A 16,228-nucleotide genomic window follows, 5' to 3' on the forward strand; every position below is an offset into this window, starting at 1 on the left:
AACTTTCAAATAAAAATAAAATAGAAAATAAAATATTTGTGTTAGTACATTCTTTTCTTCTTACATTATAATATATATTTGAAAACTTATTATTACTTGTTACAAATATGTAAACAAAACTACATAATAAATAAGTAAAAAAAAACTTTTGAAAACACTTTTTTTTCACGCTAGTGGTTAATTTTCCATTATTTCAAAAATAACAATAAATAAAAAACTATTGTGTATATAAGTTATCCATCATGTATAATTTATATATTTAGAAATTTTAAATAGAAAATAATACAAAACATACAATAATCATATAAACCAAAGTACAATGTTAAAATAATCAATGTACCAAATTAAAAAAAAATTGTACACAAAAATATAATTTTTAATAATCATTTGGTACAAATTTTCATAACCATTCAAACTTTCCAATTATTAAAAAAAAAGAAAAAAATATCTTTTAAACAATCACAATTATAAGATCTCTGCACAAAATCCCTTAAATGCATTAGTTTAAATCCTAAATCGAGCCATAAACACATTTATTCATGAATTTTAGCAAAATATACAAGTTAATTAAAATTAAATATATTTTTTGTTTTTAAATCATTTTCAAAAATTGTTTCGCTCATAAATTAATTATGCATGTATTTTCTCTTACACTTTATAAAAGTCATGCAAAACATTATTCCTAACAAATAATACGTAACAATTATATTATAATCAATGATAAAACTTGTTTCTTCACATGCTAACCACTTCACATTTGTTAAAAAGATATATTTTATATGATTTTCATAAAAAATGACAATGAAATAAATATATATTTAAATTAAAAATAAAATAAATTTTTTTAAAATAATTTTAAGACAAAAAAAATACATTTAACAACTTAATTAAAAAAAAAAGAGTAATATATTAAATATGGTAAACTTGCCTTTGACTAAAATGTACTATCATATACATCTTTCCTCTTTTCTCCTCTCTATTATATTCTATATTTTAGAATACAAGTAATGATTTACGAATCACAGTGGCAGAGTCATGAAAAAATACCTTAAGCTTTTGATGGTTGTTGAAGTTGATTACGGTTCTTCAAAGTGTAATGAAGGAAGAAGACTTGAAAAATTATGATGAAATGGTTAGTGAAGTTAATGTGTTATAAGCTTCACCAGTGCAACCACAACTTCATGGATGAGAATCTAGTTTATTCAACCATGTCTTTATGATCCATAAATAACAAGGAAACAAAGTAAGGTTACAAGTATGAGCTAACAAACCTTGCTGTCTTGAATGAAAAGTTGAAAACACTGTACTTATGTGCCATTTATTCATTGTGCTATAATTTATTTAGGAGCCCTTTTGGTTACTCAACATTTCTGCATTCAATGGTTATAGAGATCCTTTATAGTCACCAAAACATTGCACTCAACACTTTCAATATAGAACAAAAAGTTCTCTTTAACAAAGCTCACTTAATCTGTCCTCACAATCTCTGATTACCAATACCTCAATAAAAATGAGTGAAATTTTCATGACAAGGTAACTGAAAATTCAGAAAACCACAAAAAACAGAAATGAAAAGTGTGTCAAGTGAAAATGTGACTCAAAATTGTGGATGTGCAATCCAAACATATAGAATAACTGGACAGACTACATGTTCATCCCCTCAAACTCTTAATAATCTCGGAGAGGGCAGAGTATGTTCCAAAAGCAGAACAGACAACTCCTACTGTGATGATTGTAACGCAAACTGCTGCCTGTAGACATAGGAAATAAAAGGTAAAGTTGCGTTAGAGTTTACTATAACGCAAACTTAATTAGTTTTGCCATAGATTCTTGAGTGTCTTGTTTAAGTGTATTAGTGTCAAAATGATACCCTTCTGCTTCAAAAATTGCTTTTCATTTGTATGCTTTATGCTATGTTAATATCAAAATATTTGTTTTTGAAGTTTTTACTGAAAATCTTTCGTCCACAAGATATAAAACAAATTCAGAATATATAAATGAGTTCAAACATCACCTTATAAATTAATTTTATAAATTTAAGTTAGACTTAAAAGTAGTTGTCTTAATTTTAAGGGGAAACTATTCATCTGCCACCATGTTCAATACTCTGAAGAGTCCTAAAGAGTTTGTTTTTTTTCATCAATGCTGTACTTTTTATAGATTCACCTTTTACAGAAAACTGTTTCTTTTTATTGTCCATTTATAAATTTAAGTCAACCCGTTTTCTCTCTTTTCAAGAATAACCTTTTCTCCACGTAATTCTCAAAGATTTACACATTTATCATAAATGAGAGATAAATAGTAAGGTATATTAAGAAGTTAAAATTATAAGGAAAAATATAGATACGAAATTTATGTTCTATTGAGCAGAGTATTATTGAGAGTGAAATCCTCATCATACCTGCAATCGTGTCACTTTGCCTCGCAAGATTTTCAGGAAACAAACGCAGGGTAGTATCAAAGACTGTGATCAAGGATGGTTTTAATTAATAAAAGGTCGAGATCAGTAAGCAAGAACAGATAAACTGAATGAGACTTACAACAAGCATTGTGAATAATGATCCAATCAATGACATAACGAGACCTGCAAAAAAGAAAAATTACATATGCTGTTCATATTACATGGTACAACTATGTCATGGTACGATGATTTTCTGAAATGAGAAAGTTGGTCCATCCATAAATAAATAATTTCCAGATTTAGTAAAGAAGTTATATTGACTCACCAAAAAAGGGAACTGAGAGACCAATAACGAGGGTGGAAAGTACCAACCCTGTTCTGATGAAGAAGCAATATAGAAAAGATTTGGCATGGTTTGATGGTAACAACTCCTCTAGACTCATTGCCACCGGAGATATAGTCAATGCAAATGTGATTCTAATTAAGTTAAAAACAACTTCCTTTGCTCACAGTGTGAGAGTTCTTTAAAAAGGGGATGCAAGAGAAATGTCATGTCATAGAACACATTTTCAAACATGCATCGGATATAACACATTCTTTCCTGTCAAATACTTTCACCTTCAATCAACACTTATCAGGTTTTATAATTTTTTTCCCCAAGTAAAGCAAGATGGTAATTAGAAATGTTTTCAGTTGTGCAGCATTTTGCAAAAGATACTTTTTTCCTATTTCTCTCAAATATCACTTTAGAACAAGAAGGAATTTTAAATTTTTAAATGCAGGATGAAAACAAAACCATTTCTTATTCATGAGTCTCATGAATTTAACTACTTATGCAAGGACCCTATGAAAAGGATATTTGGTTAATGGATTAACCACCTGCAAAATAAAAGAAAAAGATAAAATGTTGGTTATTTATGTAGTTTATTGAACATTGATAGTTTGCTGATACAGAATTAACTAAGTATAGTATGAGAATAATAAATGAGACAGAAATATAGAAGCTCTTTCTCCAACCCTTTCACTGACCTCAAAACAAGGCACACGAAAATTAAAAAATAGCAACTTCTTCATATGGGTGAAATTATTTAATGCATAAGTTAATTTGTAGAAGCCCTATCATATAACAGTTTAACATTTTTATTTTTAACTAGTGCATAAGCTAATTTTAACTTATGCAGATATCCCTTTTTTTCTTCTTATTTTTCTCTCCCAAAAGTGCTTATAAAAAAAACTCATACAAACAGGTCCAAAGAGAGTATGTATACCGTGGTCCAAACAGCAATCTTGGTTGCTACCAATTCTTGAGGCAGGTTGAGAGTGAATTGAGAGAGTACAGCTTCACCAAACATTGTGTATCCCATAACAGCAGCTCCAGCATACAATAAGCTACAAATACCAAAACTGAGGAAAGGAAAAATCACACTTGTGTACATTAGATTCAGAAAAGGAAATTCCAGTGAACAAAATAAAAATCCTATGCAAATATATTCCACATCTTGAGGCATTGTGATTTACCTTGCTTACACTTCTCTACTAGTTTACCTAAAAGAGATCATCATGTCTTCTATATATACTTGTAAGTTGCCTTTTTACAAGACTTAGATCTAATAAGTGGAAGGACTAGTGTCAACCCAGTTATGGATTATGGCCAAAAGTTATTTACCATGCTAAGAGCACTCCAGGGAATTGGTTTTTATTTGCCATGGATGAATAAATGTTCGGGAAAACAGCATGTCCAGAGTAGCAGTAACCATAGAGACCCACAGCAACAGGAAAAGTTGCAAGATTGAGTGTTGTCCCTTTGCTATGAAATCCTACATTGTCTACTCCAACCCATAACAAGCAGAGAACCACCAAAATGGATGCAATAACTCCACCAGCTATATGAAAAAAAACATAGTACAAGTTTATAATAAGCTTTTTCAAATAATGATGACAGCATCATATATGACTGCTGACTGCCAAAACATAAGACAGATTCATGAGCAGTTATAGTAACCAAGAATGAATGATAACAACTAGGGAATAAAATTCGAGAAGATGCACATGAACTTCATTTCACAGCAACAACAAAGCCTATTCCAATACAGAAAAGAACAACATGAAGTATGATAAAACCTTGTTTGAGAAATGACTTAGAGCCAAATGTAGATGAGACGAAGCTTTAACTTTTAATCACCAAAAAAGAAGCACTTACCAGATATGTAACTGAGAATTCTTAGATCACGGAGCCAAACAGTAGGAAGAACAGTTAAGGCAGTAAGCACAGCAAAAAGTGTATGTGAATCCATTTCAATTGCACCCAAATTCAAGCGTGCATTTGGAAACAAGGAAGACAAGTTGTCGCCCTCCAAAATTATATATTCAATGCAACAAGCCTGCATGAAGGAATATTCAATAGGGAAAGTAGTTGCTATAAATTTATAAAAATTATAATAGGTATCTAACAAGATGCAACAGTGGAATCCAAACAGGTAGCCACATAGAATTTCATCATTTTCAATTTGCTGTAACAAATTACATTGGATGAGACATCTAATGGAATAGTGAAGGCAGTTGTACTTACATATAATTCCACGTACAACACTATCTGCATTCAAAGAAAAAACAGGAGAAAGAATTAAAAGGTGATTAGAAACATAGTTATTTTTAACTAACATGGAATTTGTCCAACTAGAAATGTATGATAAAGACATGGGAACATAAAAAATCTTAAGATTTCAAGACCTGACAGAACTATAACACAACCTATAAAATGAACATAAAACATAAATCTTAAATCAAAACAGAGAATCAGTGTTTGAAAAATGAGAATGAGTGATTACAGAAATACACGTAAGAAAGAGAATCATGAAGGGAAGACTAACTGAAATTGCAATACGTCCAGTAGTACCAAAAGCAGCTTGGCCAATATCAGGGTATGTTTCAAGCTCAGGATCACTGTCCAAACAGGAACGCAAGAGCAGCCCAGTATAAAATGAAATAATTGCAAAAAGAAACAAGACTGAGATCCCAAACCATCCACCTTCTTTGGCAGCATAAGGGGTAGAAAGGATTCCAACACCACAAAGAATGTTTATGCCTACAAAATCCAAACTACGATGGATAAGGAAAAAGCACCAACTGCACTGCAGGGGTCATCAAGTTTCAAACCAGATGGTCTAAAATATTTTATCTTACGTTTCATTTTACAATTTAAGGTATAAAAACTTATCTTTAACGATTCAGGTTCATGCAGTTCAAAATTTACAATATTCTAATGAATATAAAGATGCATGTGATTAGCTTTAGTACAGATTAAATATAGATATAAGATCATGGTCAACTAAGAAATGAGAAAATTTGTAGTTTTTGAACAAGTGATGCTGACAAAGTGGTTGAATCATCACTTGTCTAACTTGGGTAGGGCTGATAAGCCAGCAAAAGTTACATCATTGCCTAATATGGTCCCCCAGTCAGAGGATTCATTGAGTATGTCTGTTGGACTTCTTAATTGCAGTTTTCCAGAAAAAATAATATATGTTCTAAATGACTTTCATTGCCACCAATAAATGAATACCCAAACCTTATCTTCTAATAAAATATTGTTCAAGTAATTTTAAATTAAATAATTCACAGAGTGAAGTAAGGAATTAACTAATTATTTGAACTGTTAAGCTTAACTCTATTATTTATTCCATTATAATTTAAATATACCGCGCCCAGTTTTGGGCTTAAATGACTTTCAAGGTAAATATTTGTTTAAGGTTTTCATACAAAGAAAAACTCCTTTAAAAAACTCATCTTTTGAATCATAAAAAACAAAAAATGATCAGAAGATGTAAATATGATTATAACCTACTTAAAACATGTTCTCCGAAAATCAATTATTATTTAGAAGCTGGTTTTTCTCGTATTAAAGAACAAAAACGATAGTTTCACAAAATGATAATATATATTAGTATTTTAAATTAAAAATTAAAATGTTAATATATTGTTTATCAAGTGATTATCTTTTTTAGGAGTGTTAACTTGCCTTTTTTTTTCTACAAAATAATCACTAAATTATTTTACACTCTATTCCATGTACAATATGTTACACAAGAATCATTGTCACTTTAAAATGGTTTCTGTGAGTTCTCATAACTCAAATCTACTCCCACCTCCCAATTTAAAATGTTGGTCAAATCCGATCCATATTCCAATCCAAATCCATTAAGTGGGGCAGAGTGTATACCCACCATGTTTTTTTCTTGTCATGTAACTCATAAGGACGCTGTTTTTTTAGAGTGTTATCTGCTTGTTAGCTTCTTTTTAATGCAAGTCGTGCATTATATCAATTTTCAAAGCTCTATAAACCCAGAATCATGATCATGTCCGAATGAAAAAGAAAAAAAAATAATGCACACCACTCTTTTCTCACCAAATTTTGTTTGCACGTAGAAAATTTCTCCTATTATATAATGATGTTCAAATTTTCTGATATAAAAGTGGAAACATAGTTTATCATAATGACAAGAAACAAACATATACAGTACATTGTATCATTATTCATTCAATTTGCCCTAATAATGATTTGATATTTTTTCTTCCTTCTATTTTCCTTTTTATTTATTCAGAAGATAAGGTTGAACAGTGTGTTTTCTCATGATAGAACAGAATTCTGGCACAGATCAAACCAAGAACATAACAAACAGAGAAACAACAATTTACCATTGAACACAGCTTGTCCAAAAGAGCAGTGATGAGAGGGAACTTCATGAGAAACCTTGGAGTCCTTCTTAATCAAAGAAGATCTTCTAGAAGGAAGAGGAGGAAGCAAGGTGTGAGAGCTACGTCTCTGATGCTGCTCATCTTCTGGTTCTTGTAAAAGAGGCTTTGTCACTGAAGGAAGTGCTTCAGGAGTGTGCCTCCTTGTTAGTGATGTAGAAAGGAAAGAACTGCTTAGTCTTGACAATGAGGATGTGCCCAAAAATCCAATGTTTGGTGATGGCACACTACTGTATAGATCAATAGATTGCCTGAAACACGCCATCAACAACAATATATGAGTATTCAGTTCTGCACTTCACATAGGAAACACCAAAATGAAGTTGTTAGATTTCTTTTTCAACTTCTGGACATAGTTTGTTGACTATGTCAAGAACAAGTGGCATGTTCTGGTTTCTTCTAAAACCCAAAACTAACCAGAAAAAGGTTCGAAACAATTTTTACATTCACCATGAAAAAGGCAAAATCACTTTTCAAAAACGTAATGAAAAAGGAGGAAAAGAAAAGACAATTAACCATATTTGTAGAGAAATTAGAGGTGCCCTTTTGACACTTTAGAAACATAAAAGAAAAAAAGACAAGAGAAAACACAATCATGAGAAATTCACAAATCCAGTGTTGTTAAAACAAAAAAAATAGAAGACCTGTAACTCTGTGGCCACGAGATGTTGTAAGAACTGGGCTTTCTCTGTGGAGGGTTTTCAGTTGAGTAACTAGAAGAATCAGAATCGTTACCATCACCTCCACCTTTGTTCAAATCCTTCTCCATATCCTCTTCATCACTCTCGATGATAAAACTGTTCTCTGAAACAGAATTATTCATCTTCCTTCAAGTTCTCTCTCCGTTCAAAAATCCTCAATCCCTTCAACAATTAACCTTCACATAATAACCACACTCATAAAACACATCATATGAGCAGAAAGCAAGAGAATCTTTAAAATCTTTATAAGAAATTCAAGGCAATTTTACAACATAAAATCTGCGCCGGGATCAACCCTACCCTATTCTTTAACCTTTTTTCTAATACCAAAATAAAAAAACTACACGTGGGCTGAGATTAAAAAAGCTTCCTTTTAAGTATTCTTACTGAGAAGCTTGTACTCAAGAATCCAGCTAGATTTTAGCTATGCATGCATTTTCATAAGTTTGATTAAGTGAAGCCAGAAAACAAACACAAGGCAGGAAAGGAAAAAAGGGGGTGGTAAGGTAAGAGCTTTAAAGTGTTTCCTCTTATGGTTTTCGTTTTGTACGTTTCCTTAAATTTTTTGAAAAGAAAGAAAGTGAAAGAAATGAAAAACAAGAACACAGATAAAAGAAACAGGTGGGTACTTACTTACCTTTGCTATCAGGTGTTTTGAATGACACTGCACTCTCAATGTTGGGAAGTCTTATAGCGGTTTAGGTGGTGTTTGTGTGAACTGAAAAACTTGAAAATAACTGTGGGATGACAGAGCAGAAGAATGATGGAAAGTGTAGCAGTTTATTGTTATGCACATCTGTACTCTGTCTTCGACAGTGCAGGGACATAAGAAATCGTAGCCGTACATTAATGGGAGATAATAGATAGCCAATTGCCATGTTGTCATGCTGGCATGGGTCCCCATTTTTCTTTTGTTTCTTGTAAGAGCTCATGAATCAGATTCATATCATACCATGCTGCCAGTAACCACTTTATCTAATGCTATAATAAATCTTACAGTTACAAATTTATGATAATAATAATAATAATTTCACATTCATTTTATTTTCATGTCTTGGAGGGATTCAAATCCTCCCTATAATAGGTAATACTGTTTTCTTTCCATTTGAAGCTAACATTTTGATAGTTAAAACGCATTATTTCTTCACATTAAATAATTTTTTTAATTTTTCCCTTATTTTTATCCATCTTTTTAAATTTAATTACTTATTTTACGTTAATAATTAAGTTGCATCTTTTTTTAACTGACTTAATTTATAAATTACGCTTTCAAATATTTATTTAAAATTTTTAAACTGATATAGAGTAGTATTACACATTTTTTAAGAAAATAAATTAAACAATAAATAATGTGATTAAATTAAGAGAAATAGTTTCTCCAACTCTTTGGATGAATGACAAAAATATTCATTGCTATTAATATCTTTAACTTTTAAACCAACAAAATCATCACCATCCCCGTTTATACTATGCATTTCGAATAATCAAAATAGTAACTTATTATTTGTTACTTTTCTTGTTTATTTTGGTTATATTGTCATCTTTTAATGAGATTATATTATTGTACTATTTATTTATTGTTTTTTCCTTTTATTTATCTTTTGCTTAATATATCTACCTCATAGGCAGGGGGTGTGTTTAGCATTTTTCAAGATGTGATGGGAAAACTGCTTTTAGGAGCTGTGAAATGTAAAATAAGATATGAAACTATAAAAAAATTATAACATGAGAAGAAGTTTATTCTAATTTCAATATCAATAAGTGTTCATTTTTTCTTTCAAAACCTATTATTATTATTATTGTTTTATTATTTATACTTATTATTAACTTGAAAAGATATACAAGAAAGAACAAGATAGAGTGATTAAATGTGATAAAAAGTGATAGGAGAGGAAGAATATCAATTCAATTCATAACAGTAGATCAGTTATACATAAAAGTTTTTATTCCTAAATATATGAATACGGAACAATGATAATGACATAATTTGAATTCAACTACCACCTATAAATTACGTCACAAATTTTCGCTATCCCATTAATAATTACAAGTAACAAAAATATTAAAACACAATATACTTTTTTATTCTGAAGATTATCCACTATTATATTATCTTAATCTTTATTTTTATGTTGTTTTCTGTTTTTTTTTATATATAAATTTGGTATATCTGGTATAGTTATTGTTATAAGAAAAACTTATATCTAATTTGCTTAATAGTTTTGTTAGTTATCGAAATAATAGAAAAATAATTTTTCCTTTTCTCTTCTACCTTATCAAATTGGTGCTCTCATATACTTTCTCTTTTTAGTGATGTGAGTATATTCTCAAACTAAAAACTTGCACTTACTTATATAGAACGGAATATAGTGAGATTATAATAAAGTTATGGCCGAAATTCAGTACATAAACAGTGAGAATCGTGTTATTTCTTTAATCTGAATAAATTCAAAATATATATATATATATATATATATATATATATATATATATATATATATATATATATATATTAAAAAACGAAATATCTATTTTTTTATATACACTCAGTTTTTATTATTTTTTTCTGCTATAGCTATAAAAATAAGGTTTAATTGCTTAATTGCTTTCCAAATTCAGTTATTATGCTCCTTTATTTCTCTGGAAAAAAAAAGTGAACTTTAAACCTAACTCAACCCACAAAATGACTTCTAAGGTGAGATTTTCATTCACTTATATACTTTAAATTAGCCTTATCTCTAATCAATGTGAGACTTTAAGTCTAACTCAACCCCACAAACTAGCTTATAAGGTGAGGTTTGCACCCACTTATACTCTAAATTGATATTATCTCTAGTCGATGTGAAACTTTCAATAATAATAATTATTATTATTTAGGATTTGAATTAATCATTACATAAAGCAAAATAGAGAAATAGAAGAGGAAGAATTGAGAACATGAAAAAAAATATAAATATATATATATATTTTATAATAAACCTTGTTGTGTTGCGGTATAAACTATCTTTACAAGCATATGAGAGCATGTGTATTATGTAGGATTTTGGGTTTGTAATGAAAAGTTGGTTCATGATTAAAGGAATGAACTTTTTTACAAAAATGAAGGAGTAGAGAGAATAAAATGGGCTTAGAGAAGAGAGAGAAAAAGATGGACACAAAGGACTAAAGGAGAGGGAGAAAGAGATGGAGGAGCATACGAGAGAGAGGAAAAAGTGACCAACTCTTTTTGTTATATCAGCACACAATTAATTTCGTTACTTAAAATTAACAGAATGAACTTGATGGTGCAATTATACAGAGTGAAAACGAAATTGAACAATTTTTAAAAAGAGGAACGAAGTTGACACTAACCATTAAATTTAAGAACCAATTAAACCATTAAACCTAAAAACAACTAAGTTCTGGTTACAGTTTTTGAAGAACTCATAAAATTCCTTTAGGATTAATTTTAAAAAACTAGAAAAATGAAAGGAGGTAGCCTTTTTTTAACTCATGATGATATATACAATTATACTTATTAATAAAACAATAAACTTAACCTTTTTAAAATTGTTATAACAAAAACAGCTTTATTCACAAGTGAAAAATCTTTTTCCTTTCCGTGAGACCTTTTTTTAATATATTTCAACTATATAAAGAATAAAAAATTTTCAGGAAAGTTACAACTATTTTATTCTTTATAAAAAAATCTTCTTTTAATATATTCTCCACATTTTCTCTATATCTTTTCTTGGTCAAACAAGTCAGTTTAATAATGGTGTATACTCCTTAAAAGAGAATTCTGAATGAACCGAGATAGGCTGATAATTATAAACTCTATATTTTTATATTTTTTTCTTGGATTTTGAAAGAAATCCCGAGTTATCTAATAAACTGCAGGTAAATAGTACGATCGGTACCTGATTAAGGGGAGATATTAACTTTGGATGGTTGAAAGACTTTGAAATTCTTTTTGTTTGTTACGCATACTACCTTTTAGTTATAGAGTTTATTTAGTTACATTTATTTCATTTGGTTTGATTTATATGGATTAGAGTGTATTGTTATAAATTGGAGTGGAAATATTTAAAGATATATTGTACACAACTATATATTTTGTATTACTGATTAGAGTGATTGAATTTAGTTGAAGTGAATTGTAACAATAATTGAAATGTACATTTGGTGTTTTAGATGATACAAACATAGTGTAATTAGTACAATAATGATTGAAACCATACTTTGATCTAGAAATTTTGTAATTTTGGATTAATATCACTGGTATCATCATTCTTAGTGATTTTTTAGTATGTGATCATTATATGTATTATTTAGTAATCATTACATGTGTAATTATTACACGTATCATTCTTACTGTGTATCATTCAAGCAAGCACATAGCTCAACCTATGATTTGAAAATTGAACGAGAGAGATGGCGAAACAATTTTTTTTATTCTATAACACTTTATGCTCAAGTCCAGAAGTTGTCCTTAAAGTATAACAATGGTATATAGTGTTTTATGAAAATTGGCCGCAACTTTTTCCTCGCTTAAGCATTATTGTGATGCTTGAACAATATGATAAAAAGAGATAATCATTTAATGAGTAAGTACTTGAGAGAAAAATAAAAACAATTATATTTAAAAGAGAGAGGTCACAGATTCTCTCTCCTATGAAGTTGGTATCTATAAAGTGAAGTAAATTCGTTAATGTAAGAATATTCTTTCTTATTTTAAGAAGTAAGGTTGCTTAAATAATTTACTCAAGCAGCATGCATGTGATAATTGTCAATTGTCTAATTGATATACCTTGAGAATTCAAGTATGATTTTAAGTCTCACGTTAAATAAAAATGAGAAAATGAAACATCATATAAATGTGAAAATCCATTAATCTATTGTCTTAAGATTTTAAGTAGAGTGATATCAATTTCTTAAATGAAAAAAAAATGAGTGACCTTATTTCTTTGTCATGGAATAAAATGAAAAATGAGTAATTAGTTTAAATGGTTATTTGTTTAAAATGAATAAAAAAATGTGAGAAAATATAAGAAATGACTATTAATTATATCTTTAATAGTGTGTGCTTTTTTTTCTTAAATGAGAAAAAGGGTTGTATTTGAGATTTATATCCAATAGTAATGTGAGATTTTAATAAAAAGATATTATGCATTATGCATAATTGATCATGAAGACGTCCAATTTAGGAGGATAATAGGTGGTTGAGTAGTGCTAAAATAAACTAATCACAATACTTGTAATGCTACTAGTCTTTGATATTTTTTCTATACCCATAGATCTTTTTATATATATTTTTAATTTGAAATAAGATTATTTAAAAATAAATCTTTAAAATATAAACTTACATAAAAATAAATAAATTTCGAAATCCAATTCAAATCACTTTACTAAAATAAATAAATTTAGTCTTCTTAAAAACAAATGTAAAGGTTACACCAAAATATAAATTTAAAAAAAATTAATTGTTTAAAAATAACTTTCATGAATCTAAACAAAAAGAAATATAATAAAGTTAAATTTTAACCTTAATTTTTTTATTAATAATTTTATTTTAATTACTTGATTTTAAAACAAAAATACTTAAATAAAATTTAAAAATATCTAAGGATAAAATACTCATAATTTACCTCATCCTCCTCATGTAGATAATTAAATATACATACTCATTAGAGTCTCCATTGGATTTAGTATAATAAATTTTATTAGAAAGTGGTTTTAAGCCAAATTTAATCCCATAAAACTACTATATAATATGTATCAGAGCCATGGTATTAAAGTCATGGTTGGAACATATCCAAGTGAGATCTATATGGACATTCTGTTACACTCGTTGTCTCTTGACATGGTATCAGAGTCATAGTTAGAGCTTATCCTAGCGAGATCTATGTGGACATTCTGTTCCACCTACTATCGGACCACCCATTAATTTTACTCTCACGCTCGATATGTCTATACTTCAGCATGAAGTGGGTGTGTTGGAAGTCTCACATCAACTAGAGATAAGGCCAAATTATAATATATAAGTGGGTACAAACCTCACCATCAAAGCCGGTTCTTTGGGGTTGAGTTAGACTTAAAATCCATCATACAAAATATTTTTCCATCATCACACCAACTCATCATAATGGAATTTTTATATATTATATACAAAATTTCTAGTTAAAATGATTATATATGCATGTCTCCATTATTTATTAACTCACCTTGCCTATAGAACTTTTTGCTCAATTCTCTTCCTTTTTATTTTCTCCTCCTCCTCTCATCTTCAAACAAACACAACTTAATCAATTATAAAGTTATGACAAATATTTTCTTTTAGAAAATTCACAAATTAAAACCAATTTAAATATGAAAACATTTTTTTAAATATGTAATTTATTTTTACAAGCGATTCACATTGCTTTTTAATTTAATTTTTACTTGCTCCAAAACATTATTATCAAGTCGGAAAAACCAAAGAATATTCACCTTTTAAAAATAGTTATTTTAAAACTCATATTCAACATGAACTAACTAAAATCCAAAAGAAGCATACGGTACTCATTGCACACAAATTATCATTTTGTTGAAAGAGATGCTTTAGAATATTCCGAGAGTCTATGAGGGCAACTTGACAGTATTTTGTTAACGGATAAAATGAGACATCATATAAAAGCATCAACTATACCTTTTAATATTAGTTTATAAATTCCACAAGTTATTATTATATACACATCATACATCTAAATCAAACATATAACAAATTTCACTCGTAAATTATTAAAAGATGAGCCGAAGCATGTGATGGAGTGCTGTTGTTTGATCCCAAGAAAAAACACAGCAGGATAAAACATCCAACATGTGGTCTTACTGTGAACAACGTTCCAAATTCTCAGCCAGTACGTAACATATAACCTTGTCCACCAAACATACATCTTCACGTTCATCACCAAACCAACGTTCAGTCACCATCACAAAATTGAAAGTTTAGGAATTTCTTTTACAAATTTAAGCATCAATTCAATGTGCCAGTAAAAATGAAAATGTATTGGAAGAATAAACTGTTCCAGTTATGAACAACGTAGATTCAAATTAACAAATGTTTTTTTTTCCAAAATATTATCTTGTTGTTTTCCAATTTATGTATAATGAAAGTGTTTCGGTTACAAAGTCGAGTCACCAAACACATTATTCACAATTTGTTCTCTTTCATTGCTTGGTCTTGTTTTTTGGTTTTCTGTCCCGTTTTCTCGTTCGGAGGTGTATCTATTAAGATGTTTCGATGTCAAAGTCAATACGTGAACCATTTGATAATTCAATGTAACAGTAATAAATGCATAGTAAATATTACCATCTATCTCTCCTCTTTGACTTATATTTATAATTTTTGGCATAGGTCCAATATTAGTGATGTTTTAATATTGGTCCAATCCCGATTCATTATCCTTAATCATGATTTACCTTAATTTTCGTGGGATTGATTTGTTTCTTTGTCACAGACAATACCTATCCGGCGTTATTTTTTTTGTCATAGTCATCGTGCAGTCATTCAGTGCAAATAAAAATATCAAACAAGTTTTATTTAAATTTTGATATATTTTATAAATATTTAATATGTTAGAAGTTTCGTATTAATTAAACATAAAATTAATTTATAATATATTAACACCAACTTGTAATATATAAAATATTTTCATGTTTATGATATTCCGAGAATGCATTGTAGCAGCCAATTTGATTAATTAGTTTGATGGAAACTTACGCTTTCGATTTTCCGCTTTCGTCTGAAACAGACGTTAAGGTTTATGGTATCGTACGCGTTGTCTCTGAAATAATTAATGTGAATGAACGTGCTTGGAGACATTCACATTCGCTACTTCAGATCCTTGTGAAAACAGATCCGACAATGATCTATTATAACCTGATAAATTTATATAATTATTTTATATTCATTATTTTTTTCACAATTACAAATACTTTTAACAATTACAAAAAGGCTATCAAAATATCATTTTTCAAATGGATACTATTTTTTCTCTCTAAAAGTGAAATGTCTGTCTTGTCATTATCTTCATTTATTTCCTGGAAAACGGTACGTTACTTTTACATTTAATTTACTTTTTACACGTCATTGTCAATTGATTTTGAAAAAAATATTAACCAATGATATCATTGTTGCATACAATAGTTCCAATCATAACATTTTTTTATTACAGTGATATATGCCTTTTTCGTATTTAATTTATGATTTTACGATAAAGAATATTTGTCGTGTTTAGAAAGCTCAAAACTTGAAATTTTTTAAAATGATTATATATATATATATATATATATATATATATATATATATATATATATATATATATATATATATACTTTCTTTATTAGAAAAACA

General features: G+C 28.8%; 1 protein-coding gene across 3 annotated transcripts; it reads right to left on the minus strand.

Moving 5' to 3' along the window:
* Window positions 1–1,434: 1,434 nt before the first annotated feature.
* Window positions 1,435–8,667, minus strand: LOC108324136 (amino acid transporter AVT1C). Of its 3 annotated transcripts, none has more exons than XM_052874960.1 (13): window positions 8,492–8,667; window positions 7,798–8,030; window positions 7,097–7,404; window positions 5,272–5,486; window positions 4,971–4,994; window positions 4,602–4,782; window positions 4,068–4,284; window positions 3,670–3,805; window positions 3,259–3,280; window positions 2,727–2,870; window positions 2,541–2,584; window positions 2,402–2,464; window positions 1,435–1,751 (listed from the first exon to the last, which is right to left on the minus strand). In XM_052874960.1, exons 2-13 carry the CDS (start codon window positions 7,974–7,976, stop codon window positions 1,653–1,655), a joined length of 1,632 nt encoding a protein of 543 aa, XP_052730920.1. In that variant the 5' UTR covers window positions 7,977–8,030; window positions 8,492–8,667; the 3' UTR covers window positions 1,435–1,652. The 3 variants fall into 3 exon arrangements, with proteins under 3 accessions (XP_052730920.1, XP_052730921.1, XP_052730923.1); XM_052874961.1 differs by having other exon boundaries at window positions 8,488–8,667; XM_052874963.1 differs by lacking the exon at window positions 8,492–8,667 and adding an exon at window positions 8,242–8,430.
* Between the last annotated feature and the right edge of the window lie 7,561 nt (window positions 8,668–16,228).

The sequence above is a fragment of the Vigna angularis genome, chromosome 3 (assembly GCF_016808095.1).
Source record: "Vigna angularis cultivar LongXiaoDou No.4 chromosome 3, ASM1680809v1, whole genome shotgun sequence".
NCBI classification, from domain to species: domain Eukaryota; kingdom Viridiplantae; phylum Streptophyta; class Magnoliopsida; order Fabales; family Fabaceae; genus Vigna; species Vigna angularis.